Source organism: Melanerpes formicivorus, unplaced genomic scaffold (assembly GCF_026170545.1).
Source record: "Melanerpes formicivorus ecotype bairdi unplaced genomic scaffold, bMelFor1.0.p_v2 SCAF_1, whole genome shotgun sequence".
In the NCBI taxonomy this organism is placed as follows: domain Eukaryota; kingdom Metazoa; phylum Chordata; class Aves; order Piciformes; family Picidae; genus Melanerpes; species Melanerpes formicivorus.
Window position 1 is genome coordinate 22,764,380 of NW_027142353.1, and position 24,611 is coordinate 22,788,990.

At 38.4% G+C, this 24,611-nt stretch overlaps 1 protein-coding gene across 2 annotated transcripts in view; it reads right to left on the bottom strand.

The window, feature by feature from the left end:
* The window catches only part of ANKRD10 (ankyrin repeat domain 10), a 38,440-nt gene extending 14,325 nt beyond the window's left edge, over nucleotides 1-24,115 (bottom strand). For both annotated transcript variants that reach the window (XM_068171124.1, XM_068171077.1), the window contains exons 1-3: nucleotides 23,769-24,115; nucleotides 17,169-17,321; nucleotides 9,045-9,136 (exon numbers count right to left, since the gene is read on the bottom strand). In XM_068171124.1, coding sequence (XP_068027225.1) covers nucleotides 9,045-9,136; nucleotides 17,169-17,321; nucleotides 23,769-23,969 — 446 coding nt within the window. In that variant the 5' untranslated portion in view covers nucleotides 23,970-24,115. The remainder of the gene's footprint in view (nucleotides 1-9,044; nucleotides 9,137-17,168; nucleotides 17,322-23,768) is intronic.
* Between the last annotated feature and the right edge of the window lie 496 nt (nucleotides 24,116-24,611).

Consider the following 24,611-nt stretch of genomic DNA (forward strand, 5'->3'; position numbering starts at 1 on the left):
TGTAAGTTCACTGAAGGAAAAAACAATCTGAGGCAAACTATTCAGGACACTCCCAGTATGCTTAAGTTACAGAAAGTAAAAAATGAAACAAAAGCAAATCAAAACAAGCAAAATAAAATAAAATGAAACTTAGAATTGTGTAAATGTAACTACCGTGGTTTGAAAGACTTACTTCAAGAGAAGTTACAAAATTTACTCTTAGAAGGCTGTGTAGGAAGAAGAGATGAAGACTTGGGCTTCTCACACTGAATTAACATTTATAAGGAATGACTTAGAAAGAACTTCATTCTTAGTTGATTCAATAGTTTGGATTTTTTATACTTATTAGAGGGGGAAAGCAAGTACATTTCTTTGTTTCTTTAACACAGAAATACATTTGAAATAATACTACCACTTATAATGTCACATACCTTGAAAAACAAAACAAATGTTTGCTACAAAAAGTCAACAGTAAATATTTTTGAAAAAGCCATTCATACATAAAAAAATTCCCCTGTTTAATTTGAAATAGTGATTACATCACCTATATCTTACTGTGTTTTTGTTAATGCCATGCGACAATCTCAGAAAATAAACCACAGTTTTTGTACATCAATGTAATATCTGTTAAAAACCACTGATCTCAACTTAACTATTGTTAGTTTACAAATAAAAATGTAGATAATTGTAAATTAGGGTAAGCAAAGCATGCAAATCTATAGATTCTATATCTGAATTCCTAGATTAGCATTAAAACCAATCACCGCAACAAATACCTCAACAGTATGCCTTGTGTGCAGAAAGGAAGCGATACTGAACATTCAATGCCACAACTGTAAGGTTTTCGGAGAAGCACCTGTGGCAGTTTCAGCAGTTTCTATATGGAATGCTCCCCCTTTCTAGGATTACTTGAAAAAATCAAGTCAATTCGAATTACGTAGCTGTAAAACATTGACATGTGTAGTTTTTACAGTTTCAGAATCTTCTGTTTGATTTAAACGGGCAATGGTGCATAAACAGGAAACTTATATCATAAGGGATCACATATTTGCAGGCAACATTAAGATTAAAAGTTACATTAACATACATACAGTGCTGTAGCACGTTATTCAATATGTAAGCCATTATCATGTGACCACCTTAACAACAAGATACTAAGCCTTTTATGCCTTTAAAGCATTATTACGTTCATCCTGAAACCGATTTGCCAGTTCTTCACTGAAATTTATATAGACTGGATTAAAATTACCGGTCAACTCATGGCTTCAATTACTTTAAATTTAGTAGGCTGTATCTCCAAAGAATTAGTAACTATTCCTATACAAAAATTAGCAGATACAAGGATTAAAACAAAACAAAGGAAGAAAGAGAGAAAAAAAAAAATGTAATTAAAAAAAAAAATAATCAGAACACTAAAATGCCCACAGTGAGAGAGAAAAAAAACACGTTTCCTATACAAACATCAGTATACTAGTCTAAAATTTCTAAAGCACAATTATTTTAAAACACTACACTTTAAGTGTTTTAACCCTTTGGTGTCCAAATACAAAAGTTGGGAAATCGTTTAGAACTTTTTTTTTTTTTCCAGAGCCCAAGAGGAAAATACTCTTAACTAAACAGATGTCTGTCACTGCTGGGAAGAGCTATTGAAATACATGCTAGAATGACATACTGGGCATCTATAAAAGCACAAGTTGGTGCCAAGTTTTTATTTCACAACAAAACATATGGCAGCTGAAGTTATTTCAGATTTGTTTAAAACAATGGTACATTTTCTCAGAACGTCCTCCAAAATCTGTAAGAGTTGAATATACTGGAAAGAAGGAAGCTCTTCTCTTCAAAGCCACTTTTTTTCAAATAAAAACCAAGGTCCACTATGATTTATGCGGTCTAATGAGCTCCTAGATACTTCAACTCACAACTGAGCAAATGCTGGCAGAAGAATGATCTCATTAACCATAGCAAGCAACATCAGAATTACTACAGCATCACCATCAAGCAGTGATTTGTTTCAATATCTGTATTTCTTAAAGCATATAAATTGGAATACTTCCAACAGTGGACTTCAATTTTCAGTATCTCTTGTATAAATGATTCACAAGTCAACTCCTGCCTCAACAATATAGACCGGTCTGACTTTGCTTCTGACTATGCAAGAAATGATTTCTAGACACAACTTACTAAAAGGAAGGTATAAAAGATGGTGGTAACTCTTAAAACAACAATCTGATTGCAAGACAGCGTAACAGAAAAGACCTTCCCTATTAAAATGAGTATTTCCTAGATTACTAGCAAAAATTAAGTCCCTTGTTTTCGTGCTGCAGCCACTTTCAGTCCAAAGATAATGTAAGAGTTACTTTGCTAGTCAACTTTATAGAAATGATTCATGTTTCAAGAAACAGACCAGGAAACATAGATAATGTTGCTTAGTGAGGAAAGCACTATAACAGACAATTAAGGAAAGGTTCAACACAGACTCTGACTTGAAAAGATGGAACAGCCCTGCAACACAGAGTCTGCAAAGACACCTCTTAGTAGGCAATAACATCATGTTATCTCTCCTAAATATACCAAATGAAAACCACCAGTAGCCTAGAATTAGAAAAGCAAAGAAGGTTTCTATCAAACATGCCATGTGTGGAAGATAGTTTGAGATCTTTAGTACATGAAACATGTGCAGTAAGAGCACAGCAATAAAACTAGAGAAAAGAGATAATTTAATTTTGAAGCATTTATGCGCCAAAAGTTTGGGAGGAAAAAAGAAAAAAAGAACTAAAGGTATTAGATGGATTTATTATTTCACCATAATAAGCGTGGAGAGGGAGACTATCAAACTACAGAAAACTTTTTCTTGTGACAAAAGTAATTTGATGCTCCTGCTTAAGCAGACTGAAGATCTTCTGGATTAAGAAACTGCTGAAGTGCATAAAGCCACTTTAGATGAGCTTCACACAAGACTTTCTTCAACTTGTATTTTCCTCCATTTAAAAGAAAAAAAATTATTTGCCATATACAAGCAACACTAGGCAAAACACAAAGAAAACAGAGGCTGAAACAGAAGAGTATCGTTTTTCCTAAATTAAAGCTGCCAAAGCTCTTCTAGAGTTTACGCCTCCATGCAACAAGGTATAGCTGGTAATCTGTAGCACGCAACACACATTAGCAAACTTTTCTGACCAACCTGAACATGTTCTGCACCATGCCACAGCTTTTTAATGTTTTTTTGTCCAGGTTCAAAGGTTTTAGTTGAACAATGACCAACTTTTCAGTAAAGACACTATCTAGAACGGCAAACAAATTCCAAATCACAAATTCCAACACAGCAGAAACTAAATCAAATGTGTTGCAATTAATAATTCTTTCATCACATACCCAGTCTGAATGTATTGGCAAATCAAGCACTCACACGTATCCTCATCACCATCCATGTCAGGACTAACCATCAGCACTAATCAGAATACTGAATTTGGGAATACACTGCACCCTCATGTCTTCCACCATATCTAACTTTTGCTCTGGCCAAATTCTGTTTTATAACACTTCGGTTTCTCCATCTAACCTAACCATACCCAGGTGTCAGTTGCTGCTAACAGCTTATCTTACAGAAAATAATAGCCTGTCTGAAGGGAAGGTGCACAATGAACATCAGCACAGTATCGTATGTGAAGGCAGATCACTCCCAACAAAAACAAAATCCTAACATTCCTGTCAGAAAGCTAAGCTATCCTCATTTAGAAGTCTTGGTAACACTTCAGTGTTCCTTATCCAGATCTGTTCAACTGAAGCTGGGAAACAGTGCTATTAAATCACAGATGCATAAGCTCCCCTACTGAGCTGACCCATACCCTGTGAACTTTGTGTTCCAGAAAGGTCACAAAATACAAAGAATTTATTCATAAAAAGTACAACCACTTACACTCTTCTCTATTTCCGAACTCACATCAGCAACTATTGTTATTCCATCCCCGCTACTAACAAGCCACTCTCAAACTGAACAGGAACTCAGTGTAAGAGTTTGCCTCAACTACTCAAACAGCTGTAACTGAAAACTATCCTTTTTTGTCCTGGTTTACTCTTAAGACTGAGCCTGCCTCTTCCACTTTTTGATTTATCAGTTATCCATAACACATGTCCCGCTTCAGTATTTCCAAACCTTTCCTCAAGACTAAATCCAGACTACCACTTTAGTTCATAGTCACAAGCATAAAATCAAACATGGAAGAAATCAGTAAGCTTTACTTGTAATTATTTTGTGGAGAATTAGAGTTTCACCACTGAAATATACAGACAACTCTGACTTTGCCTTTCTGAAAGGATTTACCTAATGAAGAAATATTTCCAACATCTGCAGCCTCCACACTGCAGAACAGTCACTACATGAATACTACACTGACAACTCTTAAAATGCTTGTAATATATACAATGACAAAATGCTTGCTATATACAATGAAAGAATACAATTCCCTCAACAATACTGCACTATCTAGTAATGCAGCAACAGCAGTTAATTCAGAAGTTTAACTGCTATTTGGACATCACACAATCACGTTTTGAAAGAATAGTAATGTATGAAGTGGCCTGAGAGTTTGTAAAGTACAGGATTATAGAAATATTACTAACACACTAATTAATGGGCAATAACCACAACAACAAAAATAGTAAGAACCTGAAGGGTTATTCTCAAGATGAGGTTAAGGACCTTAAGAAACTAGGATGTTGATTCATCTACATTGAATCAATACAGTAGTACAGCTTCTGAAGTAAAAAGGTGACACATTAATGGCACATGACAAGAATGTTAACAACAGAAATGGACTGCAGTTCAATATTGTTTGACAGTTATGGTAACTAGGTATGAAAAGCAAGGAAATTTTAAGAGTCTACAAATATTTACTAAGATATTTTTAAAATCAGGAAGAAATCTAGAAACTAAGGGAAGAGATCTATGAGCCCTCAGGCCCTTCCTTCAAGAGAATAGGCCATGCAAGTTTCCTCGCCCTTCTGGAAAGATAATGCGGATTTACACCACCAAGTAATAGCTGACTTTTGTGTTATCATCATGAAATCTACCCATTATCCTTCCGTCTCTTCAATAAATGTGACTGTATTTAAAAAAGTCAAGACATCTCAGAGATATCGTAGGAGTGGTCACAATAAAACATGTGAAACAGACTTCACCTCAAACAGAAATTATTACAAGCATGTCACAAAGGACTAGTCCAGTGGCATTAAAACAAAAATCCGTACTTGAGAAGTTTCTGTCATGGAAGATGGAAGTTGTGAAGATAATGATTTTATTTTTTAAAACAATATGAGAAATTAATTTGCAAGGAATAACCAAAACTAAGCCACTGCCAAAGAACAAGAATAAAGTTTTTGCTAAAAACCAAAACCAGGACATTTTTGGCATTATAGAAATGGAAGTGAAGGAGTGAATTTACGCATTCAAATGAATGCAAGACAGCTTTAATGAGAAAGTGGCTTAAGTGTCTGCCTAAACTAGATCAACAACATGATATGAATCTGTCATCTGGTAGAAACAGATGTACTAGTATATTTATCCCAGCACGTCACTTATTCTCCTCAAGCCTGGAAACCAGAGTGTGAGAAACCAGAAAGGATCCTTGTCTTGTAGCATCCCATCATGGTATGCAAACCAATCTTTCCGAAAACCGTAAGTTTTCTGGCAGGGAAGTTGACAGTTTTCTATGCTACTATTCAAGCATCTTGATGATAAAGCCCAGAAGCAAGCAAGTATTGCCATTCAACTGAATAGGTGCATATCCTGCCCCACAAGCTAACACTTCCCTTTATATTGGGATAAGAAGAGTGTTTGAAACTTCTCTCATAGCTTTACATCAGTCCCTAAGGAACACGCAGCTGCTCAATGACAGTTGCGGAAGCATTTTTGCTCAGAAATAAGTAGACATAATACACAACTGCATGAAAATGGACATAGAACAGAAGAGAATTCAAATCAATAAGATTAACAGCTGCATCTGCTCATGATTTTTCTTTTTATTTGACAGTGTCCTCTGTTTATAGTTGAATTTTGTATTTATATATATGCTGTAATGCAATCTATGTAACTATATTAAGACCCATTTCAAAAATGGTGTGAAAAAGTAAAACAAAACATGGCACCAAGAAGGCTTTTCCTCCATTAAGAGCTGTGGACACTTGTTTGTCACCACAATAAATAATACACAGTTAACCATACATAAATTGCATAATTATGCTTTTTAGTGAAAACCCAGCAGTTATTATGGATACTTTAAAAGGTACTATCCACATTAAAAAGTCAGTTACACAGCAAACCTTTTCACTCATATGAGGACATTGTGACCACCTGCTTCCCCCTCTTCAAGGGTCCATGAATACCATAGTTAGTGGAGCAACCATTTTTATGGCTGTAGGACATACTGTGCACAGAAAATGCTTCAGCTAAAATGAGAAGGTAAATACCACAAAAAAAATCAAAATATTTTCACTAGGGTACAAGTATTATTTTAAAGTATTACTCAAAATTTACACAGGAATAGAGACCCAAATTCTCTCTCATCAATTAGGAAAACAATGCAACAACTTAGTGAAATTTAGAGACTGCAACATACTATATTTCTATGTAAAAGCAATATACTACCAAGCCTGAAATTAAGTAAACTAATACAATTCAAATAAGGCAGTTTTATTCAAACTAAAATTCCTCCTTCTATCTTTACTAGACCTACTGCAAATATTCTTTGGTTTCCAATATAACCAAAGGGGTGAATAAAATAGGAATAAGGTAAACATTGATGTCAGACTATACTAGTCCAAGTTACTTCATTTTTAACAGCACTATTTCAGTAATCACTTTGATAGAAAGCACATTTCTTCCAATATTACACTACTGATTACTAGTGTAATAGAGAAAACTTTACATCCCTGTTCTACTTCCTATTTAAAGAGATAGGGAAGCTGCAGTATTTGATGTATACTGTAAATATTAAGTATAAGCAGTGTATTTGAAGATTTGGAGTCTTTGCATCTTTGAAGATTTGCATCTCCATGTAACTTGATTTTGATACATTAACTGTATGAAGAAAGAGGAAAAAGTTAGATTAGAAGATCAAATCTCCACTAAAAAGGGCCATATCCACCACCAGTACAGATCAGAACTTTAGTTCCAGATAGTGCTTAGTTCTGTATTTAATAAAATTCTTGCCTTGGTCCTATATATAGTTGATTCCAATTTCCAAAAATATATACAAACTAGGGCTTGAGTATATGGCTACAAACCCCATACTTATCATCTAAGTGAAGCCATAAAATAAAGGAGCATCTACATAATGTTACAGACATCAGGAGATTAATGTAATCATTATAGATATGGGGCTAGTTTTCAAACCTAGATAAACCAAAATTAATCAACATCAAAACTGTACACATGGATTTTGCCTAATTCAACATACTGGGCGTAGAAACTACATTCTATGGAAAAAATTCCTCACTCAGTCACTAGCTAGCTTGCCCAGGTGCTAGGGCCAAGTCTAAATTCTCTAAATGACTAAACATGGGTTGTCTCCACCAGCCTATTGCATTTGCATCCCTGGTCTGGTATTTCATTACCTATACAACTTGTGACAAGTCTATCCTATTAAAACACAGATGGAATTCCAAGTTAGAAAACTGAGAATTTAAATTATCTCCTGTTCACTAAAACTGCTATAAACCTACGCTACTTCTGCTGCAGGGAGTTTTGGTCAAAGGCAGATATCACTCTCACAAGTTTTACAGAAATGTTTTGCCTATGGCTTGCAAATACGATGTTTAAAAAGCAAAATTTAAGTTCCGTAAGTTAAAAGTTGCAGCCTTAATCTTGCCTGTTACTCAGCTACATATTTTTAAGGTCCTATGGATGTTACACATTCTCTTCTTTACAGCAGACTCTTAACTGACTCATTTCACATTGTTTATGCAGTTCCACAATTCCTCTTTTGGTAGGATGCTTTGTAAAAATCAGAGAATTACATACTAATTGATGATGATAATTAAGGTTTGCTCAATTCCACTGTAAATTTAAACCCAAGTTTATCTTAAGATATCTGAATGTGAGTGCAAAACAGGATTTTATAAATATAAGAGACTGATTTTATGAACTGATTAATCAAGACAACTGCCTAAGTTATTTCCATATCATTTGTCTATGAAGCAGTCTCTCCATATAAAGCAATTTGTTCATCACTATTCACTTAAAAGGTACTCTGCTTCCTGAATACTCTATGTTATTATTGAAAGAGTTAAATTTTATGGACAAATAGATTTGTCAGGGCAGTGTTACAAAAACAGTAAGATGGAAACCAAAGGGTAAAACAAGAAATTAACTACATGATTCTTATTTCACTTACAACTTAGAAGTTTCATATTGCAGGTTAAAATACAGTAACTAATTACCATTTAAGATAAAGGTATTTCTCATTAAAACAAATTGCTAAAGTATTTACATTATTATAAGCCATAGAGCTTATACTCAACATTTCTAGGTGAAAACTGCATCCATTTTGTCCATGCTGTAAGTTGCAAAAGTTTGTGAGATTTTCTGAATGTTTTTGGAGTACATAAACCTTTAAAGAAAAAAGTTAACAGGGCAAATATACAATATACTAACAAACAGTATTTAACTAACTGTGAAGAGTGTGTGAGATGCAATTTTGCACATAGTGTTGCTTTTGCATTGTTTTCTTTATTCACCAGTGCAAGGTATAAATTTATTGTAAAATTAACTACAGACTAGATAAACTGTACAACTTGAGGTCATCTGACAGAAATGTAATCATTTATTTTACTATATATAAGATATAAATGCAGTATTAACATAGCACACTGGTATAACTTAAATAAAACAATTACTAGACATGCAAACATCGTGGGCTTCATTAAAATTGAACATGTCTAGCTGTCTTTTTATCAAGTGCCTGCTGTTTTGGTTTTTCTTTCTGACATTAGTATATCTAGGTTCACTGGTCTAAGTTAGTTAGCTTAACACACAACAATCAACAACAACAAAAAAATACCTCACTTACTCTATTTGCGCACCATGAGCCACAAGGGCACTTATGGAATCCATACTACCAGACCGTGCTGCTTTATGAATAGGAGTTTCACCAACATAATCCTGTAAAGACAAACTACATTTTGTCAAGCATAATCTTTATAAAATTTAGAAAGCAGATACATAAAAGCAACATTTATTAGCTAGCCAATGCATCAGGTACTTTGAAGTTTGCAGTGGGCAGTCATGTACATTGTGTTCAACAAAACATCATGCTGAAGGCAGTTAACTCATGAGATAAACCTTATCCAATAACCAGGCAATCAGCATGGTCATATTCAGCCGAAGTTGGTAAAGCCTCCAATAACATACACCACAGTGACAGATTATTCTAACACCTTCATTTTCTAGCCCTTTTGTTTCCCAGTGTTGGACTGAGCAAGGCATCTTGAATTCAGAAGTATCATGGCTGAATTTCTGGGACTATGCTACTTTCAGACCTTGCTGACATGCGGTACTACACTGCACCATAAGTATTTGACAGGTGAGGAGTATGTATGTGTAACTGCTGTAAGAGAAATATGCCCAGAGTTCATAGGAAAGGTCAGACCCCTCCTGACATACACACTTTGACTTACGTCCTATATGCTTCTCTTTTTCTATCTTTATTTGTTTACATTCTATCATGCTAAAATAGCACAGCAAATCACTTAGGTCTTCATACTACATGCAAACATACTTGCAGCAGTCTACTGCTTTTCAGGCAACTCCTCTGTACAGACTATCTTCCTCAGGTAACAAGAATCTACAGCAACTTTACAAATGCAGCTGGCAAGCAGGTGGTAAATTCCATGCATCAAAACCTACAAGCTCCTGCTCAAACTCAGTACTTTTAATTAACCATCAGTATCAAGAAGCACAGAGAAGAATCTGTAATGACATATGTACTTGAAGTAGGAAGTAAATGTTCAGTTACTCATTTTTCATATTACTTATCACAGTCTTCAACTCTCAATGCATAGGAAGTTTGTGGAATGTTTTAATTTTTCTTTCTTCACTATCCTTTCCCTTTCTGCATTTTTGACAGACATTTGTCAGCTCCACTAACGCTAAACATGTTCTAACCGTACATGCCTCCTTTGTGTTTCCCCATTCCTTTTATTACATTATCAGCAATAGCTATTAAAGTAACACAGCACTTTCACTGACTCACCAGTTTTCACACGACACTGTTCACACCTAGGTCTACAGTAATGGTTACCATTTGGCTCTATTTGAAATGTGAATGTATTTAAAGTATGATCATACTACGTCATGATAGACGGCAGTGTTCTGAATTGTCTGCCAAAAATTTGTGAATCTTTTAGACTATATAAATGTAACTTGAAGATTAATATCGGACTATGTGCTATACACTCAGTTTTCTACTTGCCAAATATTTCACATGGCAAAATATATTTCCAGCAAGTTACAAATCCACTGAGAGTAAATCAGTTTAGCAATGCTTAAAGATATATATTCAGCCACACCTGGCTCCCCCAGGAGGGAACAATACTGTTACCAGACGAAATTTACCTTCTTACAGACTAAGGAAAATTGCTGAAGCTGACACAAAGCTAGAATTTCCCCTATTTGCAAATTTCCTTGAAGCTACAGGAAGACAGAAGTATTTAACAGAGAACACAATTAAATTATTATTTATTCATGGAAATTCATTTGAGACAGATTTATGTATGAAGGCTTTCTCTGTAGTATAACACACCTTCTTCCTATCATGGAAGCTGTCCACAATTCATTATTTAGTTATTATTTCCTCCTCCCTGCCTCCCCCCCCGCCCTTGTTATGGAGGTGAAAGTGCAGATAAGAAGCAATTTGTCTTTTCTATTTAGCATTAGTATTTACAGACCCAAACCTAATTAAAAGGATAATCACTCCATATAGTTTAGGGGAAGTTAACTTAGCTAGCCATACACATGACTAAGAGGACAAAAGCCACTACTAGCTTCATAAACCTAACACATTAGCCACAGTAAGATCTAGAGAACAGAATTAGTAAGTATTGCTGTGGGAAAATACTAGGAGGATTGAAACAGACCTTTGCAAAAGCAACCCTCACCACTGCAGTACAAGAATAAGCTATGTTTATAGTGGCAAAAAATGCTGTCACTGACCACCAGAAAGTTCAGTATCTCTGAAGAGAACATATCTGAGAACAGCTTCTTTCAGTCACTGCCCCAGAGAAGTCTGTCTCTTCTACAAAGCTAAGGAATTGAGAAAAAACTTACAGAATGACAGAATATAGAGATTAATACTTAGATAGCATTTGGTTTCACTAAAGCACCTAAATTTTAGTCATTGCTAATGTCACCTTTGGAAGTTCTCCTACAGGACTACACTTTTTGTGTTGAAATAGTTTGTACATTAGTTGCCTAGCTCTACAAAGGAATTATCTCCGAGTTATGTGCTGGAACAAAAGGGAGGAAAAAACAAAAAACCAACCAACTCTTCCCACTGAGTTCACTTATTTTTCAATTATGTCCAAAATGAAGTACACAGAGGAAAATAAAGTACTCTATGAGTCTCAGAACAATTCTGTTTTGATTCAACAACAGTAATGGATGCCACCAAACAAAACAAGCAACATAAAACAGAAGTTTTCCCGAGAAGTTTCTAAGAGCTAATTGTTAGATGTGATTGTAAAGTTTTGCCACGACATTTTCATGCATAAGACACCTTCCTATCTTTTTTTTTTCTGGCCATGCAGAGCAAAGTAAGTTGTTTTATTTTGAGGGGCCCTACAAATACCTAATTATCCTTGATAATACCTCATGATCTTTCAAATTGTCCACAGTTCTCATATATACTTTAATAGTTTGATATAATGAAATGTCATTATTGTTTTGCCATTTCAGATCTACAGGAGAATGTTTCAAGGTCCCATTTACTCTTCTGATAAAGGAATACTGCACCAACAGCTCAAACTCATCTCACAGTCCAGAATCCACGTGGCAAATAAATGAGCAAAGACCACTTGAGTTTTATTAATTTAGCATCAAGACAACACAAGTTTCTTCACTCGTTTTCGTGGCTTGTCATTTTGCGCATAGTGCTCTTAAGAGCCATGAGGTATCATAGGCACATTTATTTTTGCAACTCACTGACACTCAGATGCCTTCCTCCTTTCCCTTGGAGGAGCATGGCTACTCTTTCGCAAAGACAAGGGCAGTCTTCTCTAGCTTGAGGTCACAGCTACATCACCTTTGACTTCCATTTGATTTTACTCTTAGAAGTATTTAGCTTCCATCCTTATTCCCTTTTCTGTTTATGTGGCTAAGAGTCTTGCTTTTTTGGCTAAGGTTTGTTTTTCTCAGTAAATCTCTCTCAGCATGATTAATCAATTTGCTTTCCCTCACTATGTTGCTTAACCTCAAAGGACATTTCTGCTACTGATAGAGTATTTTTTTCAAACTCTCTCATTCCCAAGCTTCTTTTAGATGTGGTTATTTTTCCACTTCAGCCTAGAGCTATTATTGAATCTATTTTCCCTCTTTTTTGGCATCGAAATTTCTGGTGGCTTTAGGATCTTCAAGTTGAACTTAGAGCAGATTTCCTGTTTTGTTTTCCAAGTTCCATGTCTCTGGATATGATTCAGTTAATTTCACTGGTACCTTTGTATCATTTACAAAGAAGGATTACTTACCTGAAAATACTTATTTTTAAAACAAAAAGCTAAAAAGCTCCACATACATTTACACTGAAAGCTTTCAGCTATGTGTACTGGCTTTAGCTGGGATAGAGTCAATTTTTTTTTTCATAGTAGCAGGTATGGTGCGGTACTTTGGATTTGTACTAAGAACATTGTTGATAATATGAGATATTTGAGCTCCAGTGCACTAGGGGTACACAAGCAACTGGAAGTTGACACAACTGGAACACCTAACCCAAAAATGATTACTGGAATATCCCACATTATACGACAACATACTTAACAAGAAAAGCTTGGGGCGGGGGGGGAGCTGTTGCTGCTTGGGTCTGGCTGGGCATCCATCAGCTAGTGGTGAGCAATTGTGAGAATTTTTCATTGTGGTGTGTGTGTTTTTTAACTTAATTTTTTATTTATTTTGTCATCCATTGATTTGCTTGGATTTGCTTTTCTTTGTTTTCTTTTTTAGCCTATTAAATAATCTTTATCTTAGCCCATGGCTTTTCTCATTTTTCCTTTCCAATGATCTCCCTCAACCCCCTGGGGCCTGTATGGTGCTAAGATAAAACCACTATTTTACCCAACAAGAAATAAAAGGTAACCCCATTCTTTAACTCAACTGACTGAATTTCAAGTTGTATCACCTGACCACATTTACAAAAGCTGTTTAGACCCAGTATCCTACCCTTTTTAAAGCCAAGAAATAAAAGCTGGAGAACACAAAGTATTTTTCCTCATTCTTTACTAAAAGTGCTTTGAATTCACAATAGTTTCCCCTGAATTTTGAGTGCAGATGATAACTGATGAAGTATTTTACCCAGACTTAGTCCAAATTATTGTTTGAAGTACAAAACTATAACATACTAAGGAAATAAGTGTTTTCTTCCTTCCTACCAAGAATATCAGTGTTTACAGTTCTTAATAGCATGGGTAGTCTAACCCTCCTAAATCTATTTGCCATCACTGCCACAGGATATGAACTGGCTGGATGAAAAGTAAGATGGCATAATCTCTAAGGATGCAGTATTTCTCATCGTTTCTCCTTAAGACAGGCCACACAAAACTGAGGGTTTTTTTAGCCGGTCAACACAGGCAACATACAATAGAAATGTTTCCTAGGCTGATGCTAGGAAGAAAGTATATTTAAATGAAATACTAGGCTTTTTAATCAAAAAAGCACTCATGGATTACCTGATGTTAACAGCTTGAAATCAATCTGCATTGTGGCAAGTATATATGAAAAAAACAACCTCAGGGAAAGCAGCAGTGTAATTGCTTTGAACTGTTACAGTGAACTAGGCAGGTAAGCAGATGCAGGTCTTGAATAATATGATTGAAAACTATTAGCAGGTACTACCCATTTGGGGGGGGGGGAACAGTAGAACTTTCTCTGGAGGTCACTGCTGGATAGGAACAGGTGGATCATTGCTTGGCAGTTTGGCTTTGTTCTGTTAACTTTTATAGTGATCCTGGGCAGGAAAGAACTGCCCACAGATCATGAAGAGAGATAGATGATTCAAGCCAGCACGTATAGTTATTACAGAAAGAGGGCTGAGCATCACAGCATATACTCACAGAACTTATTTGTGGGGCAAGGTGCAGTTGGGACAAGCTGTTGCCCAAGAAAAATCCTGGACAACTGTCACCAGCACTAAGATAATGCATTTTCAAGTTTTCCTAAACTTCAGGGCAGACATGGGCTGAAATACAATACCTCAGGGCAGGTATGAGAAAGCATGCATGCAAATTCTATGAAGTTCCGGAGGTTTACGGTAAGATTGAGAGACTTGAGTGGATTCCTTTTCGGAAGCTATCCTTTTCTTTTTCCAGAGATGATGGGTTAGTCTGTAGCAAATAACCAGGAATCAGTTTGGAAGGAAAGTTTTACTAGTTTAAATATCAAGTATTCCCAGATCTTTCTCAGCATGTGTTTTGTATCCAGTGTGTCCATGGAACACTTGTCCTCACACAAGCATTAGTCAGTGACTATATCTGTTTGAAGTACAGCTTCAGTCAGCGAGCTGGAAGGAACAAACAAAATACACATCAGGAAATAGTGCTCCAAAAGCTCAAAAGTGTGAGTGGAAGCCCTAGATGATTACTTGGAAGTGCTTGGAAGTTAGGTAAGGAACCAAGCTCATTTATTAAGGAGTTCAAATCAAACAAGAATAGTAGAATTTGACTGCAAGTCAATAAACAGTTGGAAGGAAATGGGAAGAGCAAAGCATGCACCATGCTTTACATAGCCATGTATGAACAATTCCAAATATCCGTGGGATGAGTTTGCTGCTGTAGGTACCACCGAGGTACACAAACTTTCAGAGCTCATGCATGTGAAACCAGTGTGGCAGACCAGCTGCATCCTAACAAAGAATTTAAGAAACGTTTTTGTCTCTATTACCATTTTAATTAACAAGAGCTACCCTCCTGTCATTGAACTAAAATACCTCTTCCTGTATGTTCGATCAGTATTTTGTGAAGGCAAAGAAGTTCTTACATTCAGGTGCAATCTGAGCCTACCATTAACACCACACAAGACTTCCACAGTGTCAACTCTCATCCGTATTACTGTCCTCTGCCTGTCAATACCTAAATCTGCCCTTAGAAGTCTACAGGATACTAGCATCACTATCTGGTCAAAAACTTCAGAAAACTACAACTTTTCCTCCTATGGAGGACCCCAGACCTATTATTTGGATTTGGTCTGGTGACAGGCCATTGATTTATAATGACTCCTGAATTATTGACTAGTCTTGGCAACTTCATTAAGCTGGAATGATTTTCCTGCCTGCTTTTAATGGCATATTATACTGTCTTGTGCTTGCCTTTACAGTCATCTGAATGTTGCCCTCTGCCATTGGAGGGATCTCTCTGCACTCTTCTCATCTTCTTTTGTGGGCTAGCTGCTACTTTCTTCTTTGCTCTAACCTCACTCACTAGAAGTTCCAGGACATCAAGCTTGCTCTTCAACTTCATTTCAACCTCACTGGTCAGTTCTTCTCTTTATCCTCCTAGTTGGAAACTTTCATTCTTCTCATTCATTCATTTTCATTCATTCTTCTCTTCTCATTTAGCAGATATTTGTACATCTTTACTCTGTGCATGCCATGTTTCCTCTCTAATCCCCATTTCTTTATATTCTTACCTGGTCTCCAGATGCATTTACAGTTCTTGTATTTTCTCTTCTGAAGATTCTACCACTATGCAGCAATAACTTATTGCGTAAGTTATGTTTGTCAGGTATCAAGGAGAAGATGCGATCTATAGCCTCTGCATCCAGTCACCTTCATTGTTTCTACAATTCTCCTGGTGTCTCACAGCTGTTCTCAATGCACCAGCCTTCTTTTCTGAAAACTCAACACAAACTTCCCCATTTCTTATTTTTGCATAGCTTAAAAAAATAAATAACCAAACTCTAGAAATGCAAATGTTCAAATTCTTCAGCAGACTTAACTCTATTGCACAGAACAGTCTGGCCCTTAAATATTTTAATAAAAGTATGATACAAGATTTAACATACCAGACATTTTATGGATACTGTGCTATACTATAGCTTTAAGTAAATGCATGTGCTGTAGTATTAATTACTCTCATAGAATACTACAAACAGTAATTTTCAGTGCTGTTATAAAGGCACATATTACGCATGCCCAGCATATAGGATAGATCCACTCAGTACTGCGAATGGTTTCTCAAAAACCATGTTAGTTTTAAGCACTTGAGTTTGTTACTGTGCCAGAGTACAATAGTTCTTTACAGGAGTTTTGCTCTATTAATACACTCTCGGCTAAGAAATAAGTCATTATCCATACTAACAGCAGAAGTAATGGAAAAGTATTTTTTAAAAATTAAATTAAAAAATTTTAAAAAACCCTAATTCTTTCTTTCTTAGTGAAGTACACGTTTCTGACCTATTTGCAGTAAGTTTCTAGAAAAGCTTTGGAAATACTCTAAAAAGGGTTACAGAATGAAACCAGTTGCACTATAAAATACACCATGGCAGACCTAACTAGTTAGAGGTATGACCAAACCATCAAGTACTGCAAAGGTCTCACAGTTCTGTAGGTCATGGTGAATTTTTCAATTCTTAATGTATATAAATGAGAATTGTGTTCCTCACTAGTCCTTTCTTTGCCCTAGAGGCATTACAATACCAGAGTGTTTGCTAATGCTGCCAACACCAGTGCAAACCATTTTGTTCACAAGTAGCAAGATGTCCAACTCCTAAAATCAATGTACTCCAAACCTTTAGTGGCCTAAAGGACACTTATTAATCCTATAACTACTATAATGAAAAAGGTCTTTAACTGATAGTGAAGTCATTTAAACTTCAGCTGATATTAAAAATAATGTATCTGTATGTGAATGTAAGGACCATATATGTAGTAAAAGGGGACTGACACTCTCCTTACAAAACTAGATGCAGACATGAAATACACGTGAATCCATACCTGTTTGTTTATGTTGGCCCCCACTTGAATCAACCAATTCAGGCACTGTGGATGTCCTCCGAAAGCAGCAATGTGGGCTGGTGTTTGAGCAAAACGTGTTGTACTGGCATTTACAGAAGCTCCAGCTCTTACTAACTGCATCAGGCACTCCAGCTACAAAGACATGAAGGAGTACATGAAAAAAACATTACACAGGTGTGTTATGACAATTGGCCCATGCTAAAATGAAGATACACACACATAAACCCTAGAACAGCTAAACTTACTAACAGGACTATATGGAAGCAAAACAAGAAAGAATATGAACATTAGGATTTTCCTCCTTTGGCCTTACCTGCAAAGTATCTTTTTGGAATGGGGGAAAAGAGGGCATAAATATCTCAGATGTAACAAAGAAGATACTTGGTCTGCTTTTGTTTAGGAGGAGAAGAGAAAAGGAAACAAAAAAAAGGCTCTGACCGAGCAAAGCTGCAAATATGATACTGAACAGATATTATTAGATAATGTTTGCCAAAACAAGACCGTTGTTTGGAGATACATAGATGAATTCTCAGGGAAGTTTAGAGAAAAGTAAACCAGGAAAAAACAAGGAAGATTTTAAGTTTCTTTAACATTTTCTGTAACGGAAACATATTTCTAAGGAAAATTACTTCTGTTAGCTGAAGACCTGTAAAACATGAGATGCTGCATGTTTGTGACAACACCAAAAGAAATAATTTTTCTGGAAAATAAATTTTTAAAATGCAGTATTTTGTCACACTACATTATTTTATTTCCTGAGCATACTAACCAGAAATGTCAGATATCCAGTTACTATTTTTAAATGTTCATAACATCACATTTGTAGAAGCTAGGAAAACCACAGCCACAATGACCTCAACTTTCAAAAATAGTAAAGAAGGGGGGGAAAAAAAAAGCTCCTTTCCTGTCACACAGTAACATTGCCTTTTTGTTTGATAGGAAAAGGAATGCATTATGCTAAAACTAACAATTTAGTCTAGGCTTCCATTTATTGTGGTTAGAAAACAAACAGCAGCGTACACACACAACAGTAAAACGAAACCCACCGTGCTGACTCGGGGCACTGGTTCATATAAAACAAAAACCTAAGGGTCAGTCTCTCACAGTTAATGTTTGCTACCCACATCATGGCTATGGAATAGTCTGTCCATAAAAGAGAAATTAAAAAGCATCAGAAAGTCAGGCAGCAGCATGATTCATTATGTTCTTCTCTACTGCTGTCTGTCAGTCCTTTTTTTTTTTGTTTTTTTTGTGAACCTGTAAACTCCTGATCTTGCTGGATTACTTACAGAAGTTGAAAGTACCAACCGCTGTAGAGACATATTTTGTATTAATTTTGCAAATACACTGTGAATTTCAATTGCTTCCTCCCCCATACAGTTCAAGCAAACACATACAAACTTTATTCTTTAGGATATACAAAGTACTTTTTTGGATGGTAACGCACTTGACACTGGACATAAAAGTACCATTAACTCACTAATTACAGGAAGTAAATGCACAAAGGTGAGGGTAAGTGAAATATTGCAATATTAGTGAGTGATTCTACCTCCATAAAACTCCAACATTACTAGACACAAAGTACCTTTTCAAAAGCAAACAAGTGCTTTTACTAACAAAAATATTTAATGACAGACTACCCAAATACATTTTGTATTGTCTTAGAATTTCCTTGGTGTTCACATGCTAGCAACCCTAATATTGCTGCTAATCCCTAATAATTGTAACACAGTTGTTAATAAGCAAAGTGATGGAAAGAAACTGCAACACCAAGAGATTCCTCTACTATAAATGGGGGAGGGGGAAATCAGACAGTTTTTAAACAAAAATACTTTTAATAGAATTAATTTGAAAACAGTCTCAGACAAGCACTATAACTTCAGGAAAGTGTATTTCCTGCACAGAAACTGGGCTAAAACAATTTCCAGAATCAGACTGGCATTATGGCCCATCACTTGAAAGGGAAAAAACATTTTAAGTTGCACCAGTGTCATCTTGCACTGTTTGAAGCTGTTTTGTAAGAGAGCTGCATGTCATTAGCGGTGCTCCCTGGGGCTCAGTATTGGGGCCAGTTCTCTTCAATAGCGTTATCAATGACCTGGATGAGGGGATTGAGTGCTGCCTTGGTAAATTTGCAGATTACACTAAATTGGGTAGGAGTGTTGATCTGCTTGAGGGTAGGAAGGCAGTGCAAAGGGACCTGGACAGGCTGGATCAATGGGCAGAATAAAGGCCAAGAGACAAGTGCTGCACTTGTTTCACACCAACCACACACAACACTACAGGATTGGGGTAGAGTGGCTGGAAAGCTGCCCAGCACCAGAAAACCTAGGCATGCTGGCTGACGGCCGTCTGAACGTGAGCCAGCAGTGTGCTCAAGTGGCCAAGAAAGCCAACAGCATCCTGGCCTGTCTCAGGAACAGTGTAGCCAGCAGGTATAGGGAAGTGATTGTGCCCCTGTACTTGCCACAGTGAGGCTGCACCTTGAATACTGCATTCAGTTTTGGGCCCCTCACTACAAGAAAAAGAGCTGAGATGCTGCTGTGTGTCCAGAGCGGGGCAACAAAGCTGGTGAAGGCCCTGGAGAACATGTCTTATGAGGAGCACCTGAGAGAACTGTTTAGTCTGGAGAAGAGGTGGCTGAGGGGAGACCTCACTGCTTTCTACACTTCCCTGAAAGGTTTTAGTGAGCTGGAGGCCAGTCTCTTCTCCCTAGTATCCAGTGACAGAATGAGAGGAAATGGCATGACATTGTACCAGGTGAGGTTTAGATTGGGTTTTGGGAAATACTTCTTTATTGAAAGGGTGGTCAGGCACCGGAATGGGTTGCCCAGGGAAGAGGAGGAGTCACCTTCTCTGGAGTTATAGAAAAAAGTGTAAATATGGCACTTCAAACCCATCTGTGAACCCAACATCACCATGGTCACCAAACCATGTCCTGATGACCTTAGAGGCCTCTTCCAGCCAGAACAATTCTGTAATCCTGTCTCTAGAATTTCATGTTTATATGTTGGTGTTTTTTTCTTGTATGCAATTCTTCCCCTCTCCCCCACTGTCTCTTGCAGGATGTTTCATCCCATTAAAAGCTTAAGTGTGTGTCTTCTGAATCATAACTGTCAGAAAGATCTGCATTATGAACAGATGAATTACTTGCATGGATAGAAAGTCACATAAAATCCAATACCTCACCTGATTATTTATGCTTGAGCTCAGGACACACAAGTCCCCCCTCCATTAAATATTTTTTTAGAATATATTTTCCATCATATCGTTTTATTTAAAACAGAAGTTGAACTGATTTAATTAAGAAGAAAGACAGGCCTCCACATAGGTCATTATACTGGCAAAATTCCAAGGAAGAGACAGGCATTTTTATCTGTAATACTTTTGTTCCAAAAGAAACAGAATGTACTTACGACTGTTTTGCTTCCTATAATGTAAACAGTCAAATGGTAAAATCAAAAGTAGGAGAAGAGCACAAGCAAATATATGTGGATAGAGAAAATAAATATACACCTATAAGCAATTAAAAAGAACATTTAAATCAAGGTTGGTGGAAGATGAAGTAAATTAACAGACTTTGGTAATTTTTTATGCGAGTCCTACATTTTATGCCTCTGGTAGCTTTCTGGATTGTTAACAATTTTACATTCTGACTGATCTTCTCAGAAATCTACAGAATGCCAGGGCAATTTAGGGTACTATATAATTAACTGTAATTGGAATACAGCAATTCTAATGGGAATTAATTTCCATCTCAGAATACAATTGCTTCTCTAGTCATGGAATGTCCTGTAAATTCAAAGTCCACCACCGATACTCAACACAGCAAGTACCTTTGAGCTTGCTACTGTCTCTAGACAGAGGTCCATGCTGTCATTAAAACCTGGTATTGCAACACTAGAAACCATTACAACACCAGAAGGCCTAGTCTTAAGACTTCATCTTTGTTGATACTATTGTTGTATCAGTATTCCCCTCCAAAAGAGAGCTTTTTCCTCATTCACATATTCATTGCTAACAACTTGACTGCTGCTGCTACTGTCTTATTGTGGCACAACTACAATCGCATACAAGAATGTAGGCCTACATAGTTTTATTCTAAAATGATTTTGTACTGTCCTTTGATACAGATGAGGGCTTTCTTCTATGTAGAAACTGAGCAATAGGTAAGGAGAAAAAAACATCTCCCTCTTGCTGAAGTTCCCCAACCCTAGACCTGGTACGCCAAGTGTATGCACCTGTGTATGTACACACAGGAACTTGTTTAGATTGTGCTGCTTACAAGAAGTTGTTCCACAAGGACCTTTTCTGGAAAGGAACTGTATCCATTTTGTCATTTTAACCTCCTACAGAGCTGCAGCTCAAACTAATACATCTGGTGGACCGTGCTGCTAAATGTCAGGACAGACATGAAGTTCTGTCACCACCACTTTATTACTTTCAGGGAAAGAAAAATAAATGAATGAAATCCCACAAAAATCGGAGCGGGGGGGTGTGGGGAGAGTGAGGTAGTGGAAAGATTCCTGTTGAGTATTAATGAACATTTCAAAAATTAACATTTTAAAGCTCTGATACTTTGAGAAAAAGAATGAACTTCTTCATTTGAAATTTTGATGAGTTCGGGGGGAAAAAAATGCCATAAATAAGAATATAAGGCATGCATATGAATGTCCATTGTTTCACTGTTGGCAATCGTTTATTAACTGGTAAAAGTATAACTATGCCACACAAAACACAAAGTAAAGTTTGGGATCCGATTACATTAATGTAGTTTTTCCAAGCCTTCTGTGTAGTCCAGCTCAGAAAAAGGAACACTACCTAGTAAGACTATAAAACATGCAGATAACTTCCTTAAGTCAAAACTGCCTTGGCTTTGTCACAAGGTTTCCAAGAAAGTACATATACACAAAATTTATAAAACCTATTTATAGCCCAAGTCATCTTCTTAAGTCTCATTTCACTTGACAGGCTTTTTCCCCCCCTTTATATGAAGCAACAAAACCAGCCATCCAATTTTTCTGATACCTAAGCATGAACATGACAAATTATGAATACAGTATCTTGCAAACTGACTTGTTCCCTTTGTTAGCTGTTTCCACAAGTCTCTTCAACAGAAAGTAGAACATACACAAAAGTCACATAACCTGGCATGGTTAGTAGAAAGGTAAAGATGCTTAAAGAAAAAAATCACAATACAACTCTCACACTTCCAAGACAAAAAGCAAGACTGCCACACGCAGAGAAATTTCTCTTCATACCAAAGAGGAATTTTTTTGAGATTGGAAAAAGGTTAACAGAAGGCTGTTGACACCAAATTAGGATCTTCACATTTTCCATGAGCATACTTGCAAGGTAAAACTCAAGGCATTCATAGTAGTCTAGACTATTAGCACAGATAAAAGGCTGCTTGAGGTTTTGTTTTTTAAGAACTACTTCACTGAGTTTCAAACATGTTTCTCAAACAAGCACGGCTGATAGCACTTTACATATAGAAACGATATCTTGAGTACATTAATTTTCGTTCTCCGGAACACAAACAATAAACAAACAAATATATTGGAAATGGGACGGAGAACAAAAAAAAACCACAAAACCCAACCCTTTAACTCCGACAAATCGATGAGAAAAAAAACCCAACAAAACAAACGACAATACGAACTGGGACTCCCTAGGCTGAAATTCTGCTAAATTAGAAACGGGTAAGGCCTACATAAAAACAGTAAGTTAAAATACCACTCATCTTAAGACATTAAAGTTCGCGCAGCTACTTATGTTTGGATGTTTTCTGCATTGCAACGATGCCAATGCAGCTAATGCCGTACTCGTATCTGCGCGCATACAAACCACATTTGTTTTTCATGCTGAAGGCAACAGAGTAGTGCTTTACAGGCACAAGCATCTTCGTCCTGAACTCCTAATGAGCCGGTAGTCATAACACAGGCACCACAACAAAGCAGTCTCCAGGTGTGGAGCCAGAGGACAATAAGGACCATGCCTAGACTCTGCAGACAAAGCATGCAGCACGACGACAGGGTGGGTTAGAAGGGACGCTTGGAACGGACCGACGCCTGGGCGCCCTCTCTTGCCTCAGCAGGTCGGCGCCCGCCGGGAAGGTCCGGAGAGGGTCAGCGTGGGAGGAGCCCCCTGCCCCTTCTCCTCCCCATTGGCTCCCGCCGCCCTGTGCCGGTGACACGGGTGCCTTTTGAAAGCCCAGCTGTGAGACCCAGGGCCGCTTCTGTCAGCCAGTTTACCGGCAAGGCAGCGGAAAAGAGGAGCCGCTCCCACTGCCGGAAAGAGGATGAAAGATTTGGAGAGGACAGGTGCCACCAGCCCTGTAATCTTCCCCGCCACCCCCGGATGACCGCGGGGGAAGAAGAGAAGCTTTGGCCTCCCGCGCGATCCCCTCAAGAACAACGCACGGCAGGACAGGGCAGGCAGCGCGGCGGCCGCTTCCCGGCAGAGCGCGCGCAAAGGGCTAAGATGGCGCCGCGTTGCGCGCGAGCGGGACTCGCGCCTTCCTTCCCCTTCACAACCCCACACCCCCCCGCGACTCCCGCCGACCGAGCCGGGCCCCACCTTGCCGAAGTGCGCGGCCCAATGGATGGGCGTCCAGCCGTAGAAGGAATCCTCAGCCGCCAAGTCAGAGCGGGGCGAACTCTGGAGCAGAGCGCACAAGGCGGGCAGGTCCCCATCGCGGCAGGCGCGGTGCAGGGGGAAGCGCAGGGTCAGAAGCTCCTCGCTGGAGAAACCCGCCTCCGGCCCGGCTCCCAGCGACATGGCGAGCGGGAGGGCACGCAGGGGAAGGAGAAAGCGGCGGTAAGGGTGGCAAAGGGAGGGGGAATAGGAAAGGAGGGAGCGGGAGAGGGGGGAGGGAGAAGAAGAGAAGAAGCGGGAGAAGGGTAACGCGCTGCCTACACGGGAAGCGACGGCGACTGCGGCTGCCGCTAGCTGCCCGAGCACAAAGGAAGCGAGGCGGGCCCGCACGCGCCGCTCCGCCCCTCGCGGGCGGGCCCGGGCGCCCCTCGGGGCGCTGAGGAGGGAGGGAGGGCAGAAGGGGAGCGTCTGCGGAGTAGGCGCGAGGTGGGGTGCGGCGGGAAGCGCGCGATTGCCCGCTCGCCTCCGCCCCGCGGCTCTTTTCTTTCCCTTTGCCCGAGGCGTCAGGACTGTAGCAGCCGCCTGAGGAGACTGGTTTGGCAGCAGCCTCCGAGGCAGGGCGGGAGTGGCCTCTTCAAGGCCGGCGCCAGCGGGTTTGCTAGTGAAAGCTAGTCGGCGCGGCGGTGTTTTGCTCTGCCGCAGGGTTATCGAGCGTTCCCGAGCCGTTGCGGGGTGGGGGAATCCTGGACGATGAATGCGCTGGTAGTTTCCAGCGCGCCGAGTTGATCTTTCCGGTAGGGTTATTAATTCTTCACAGCGTCTGTG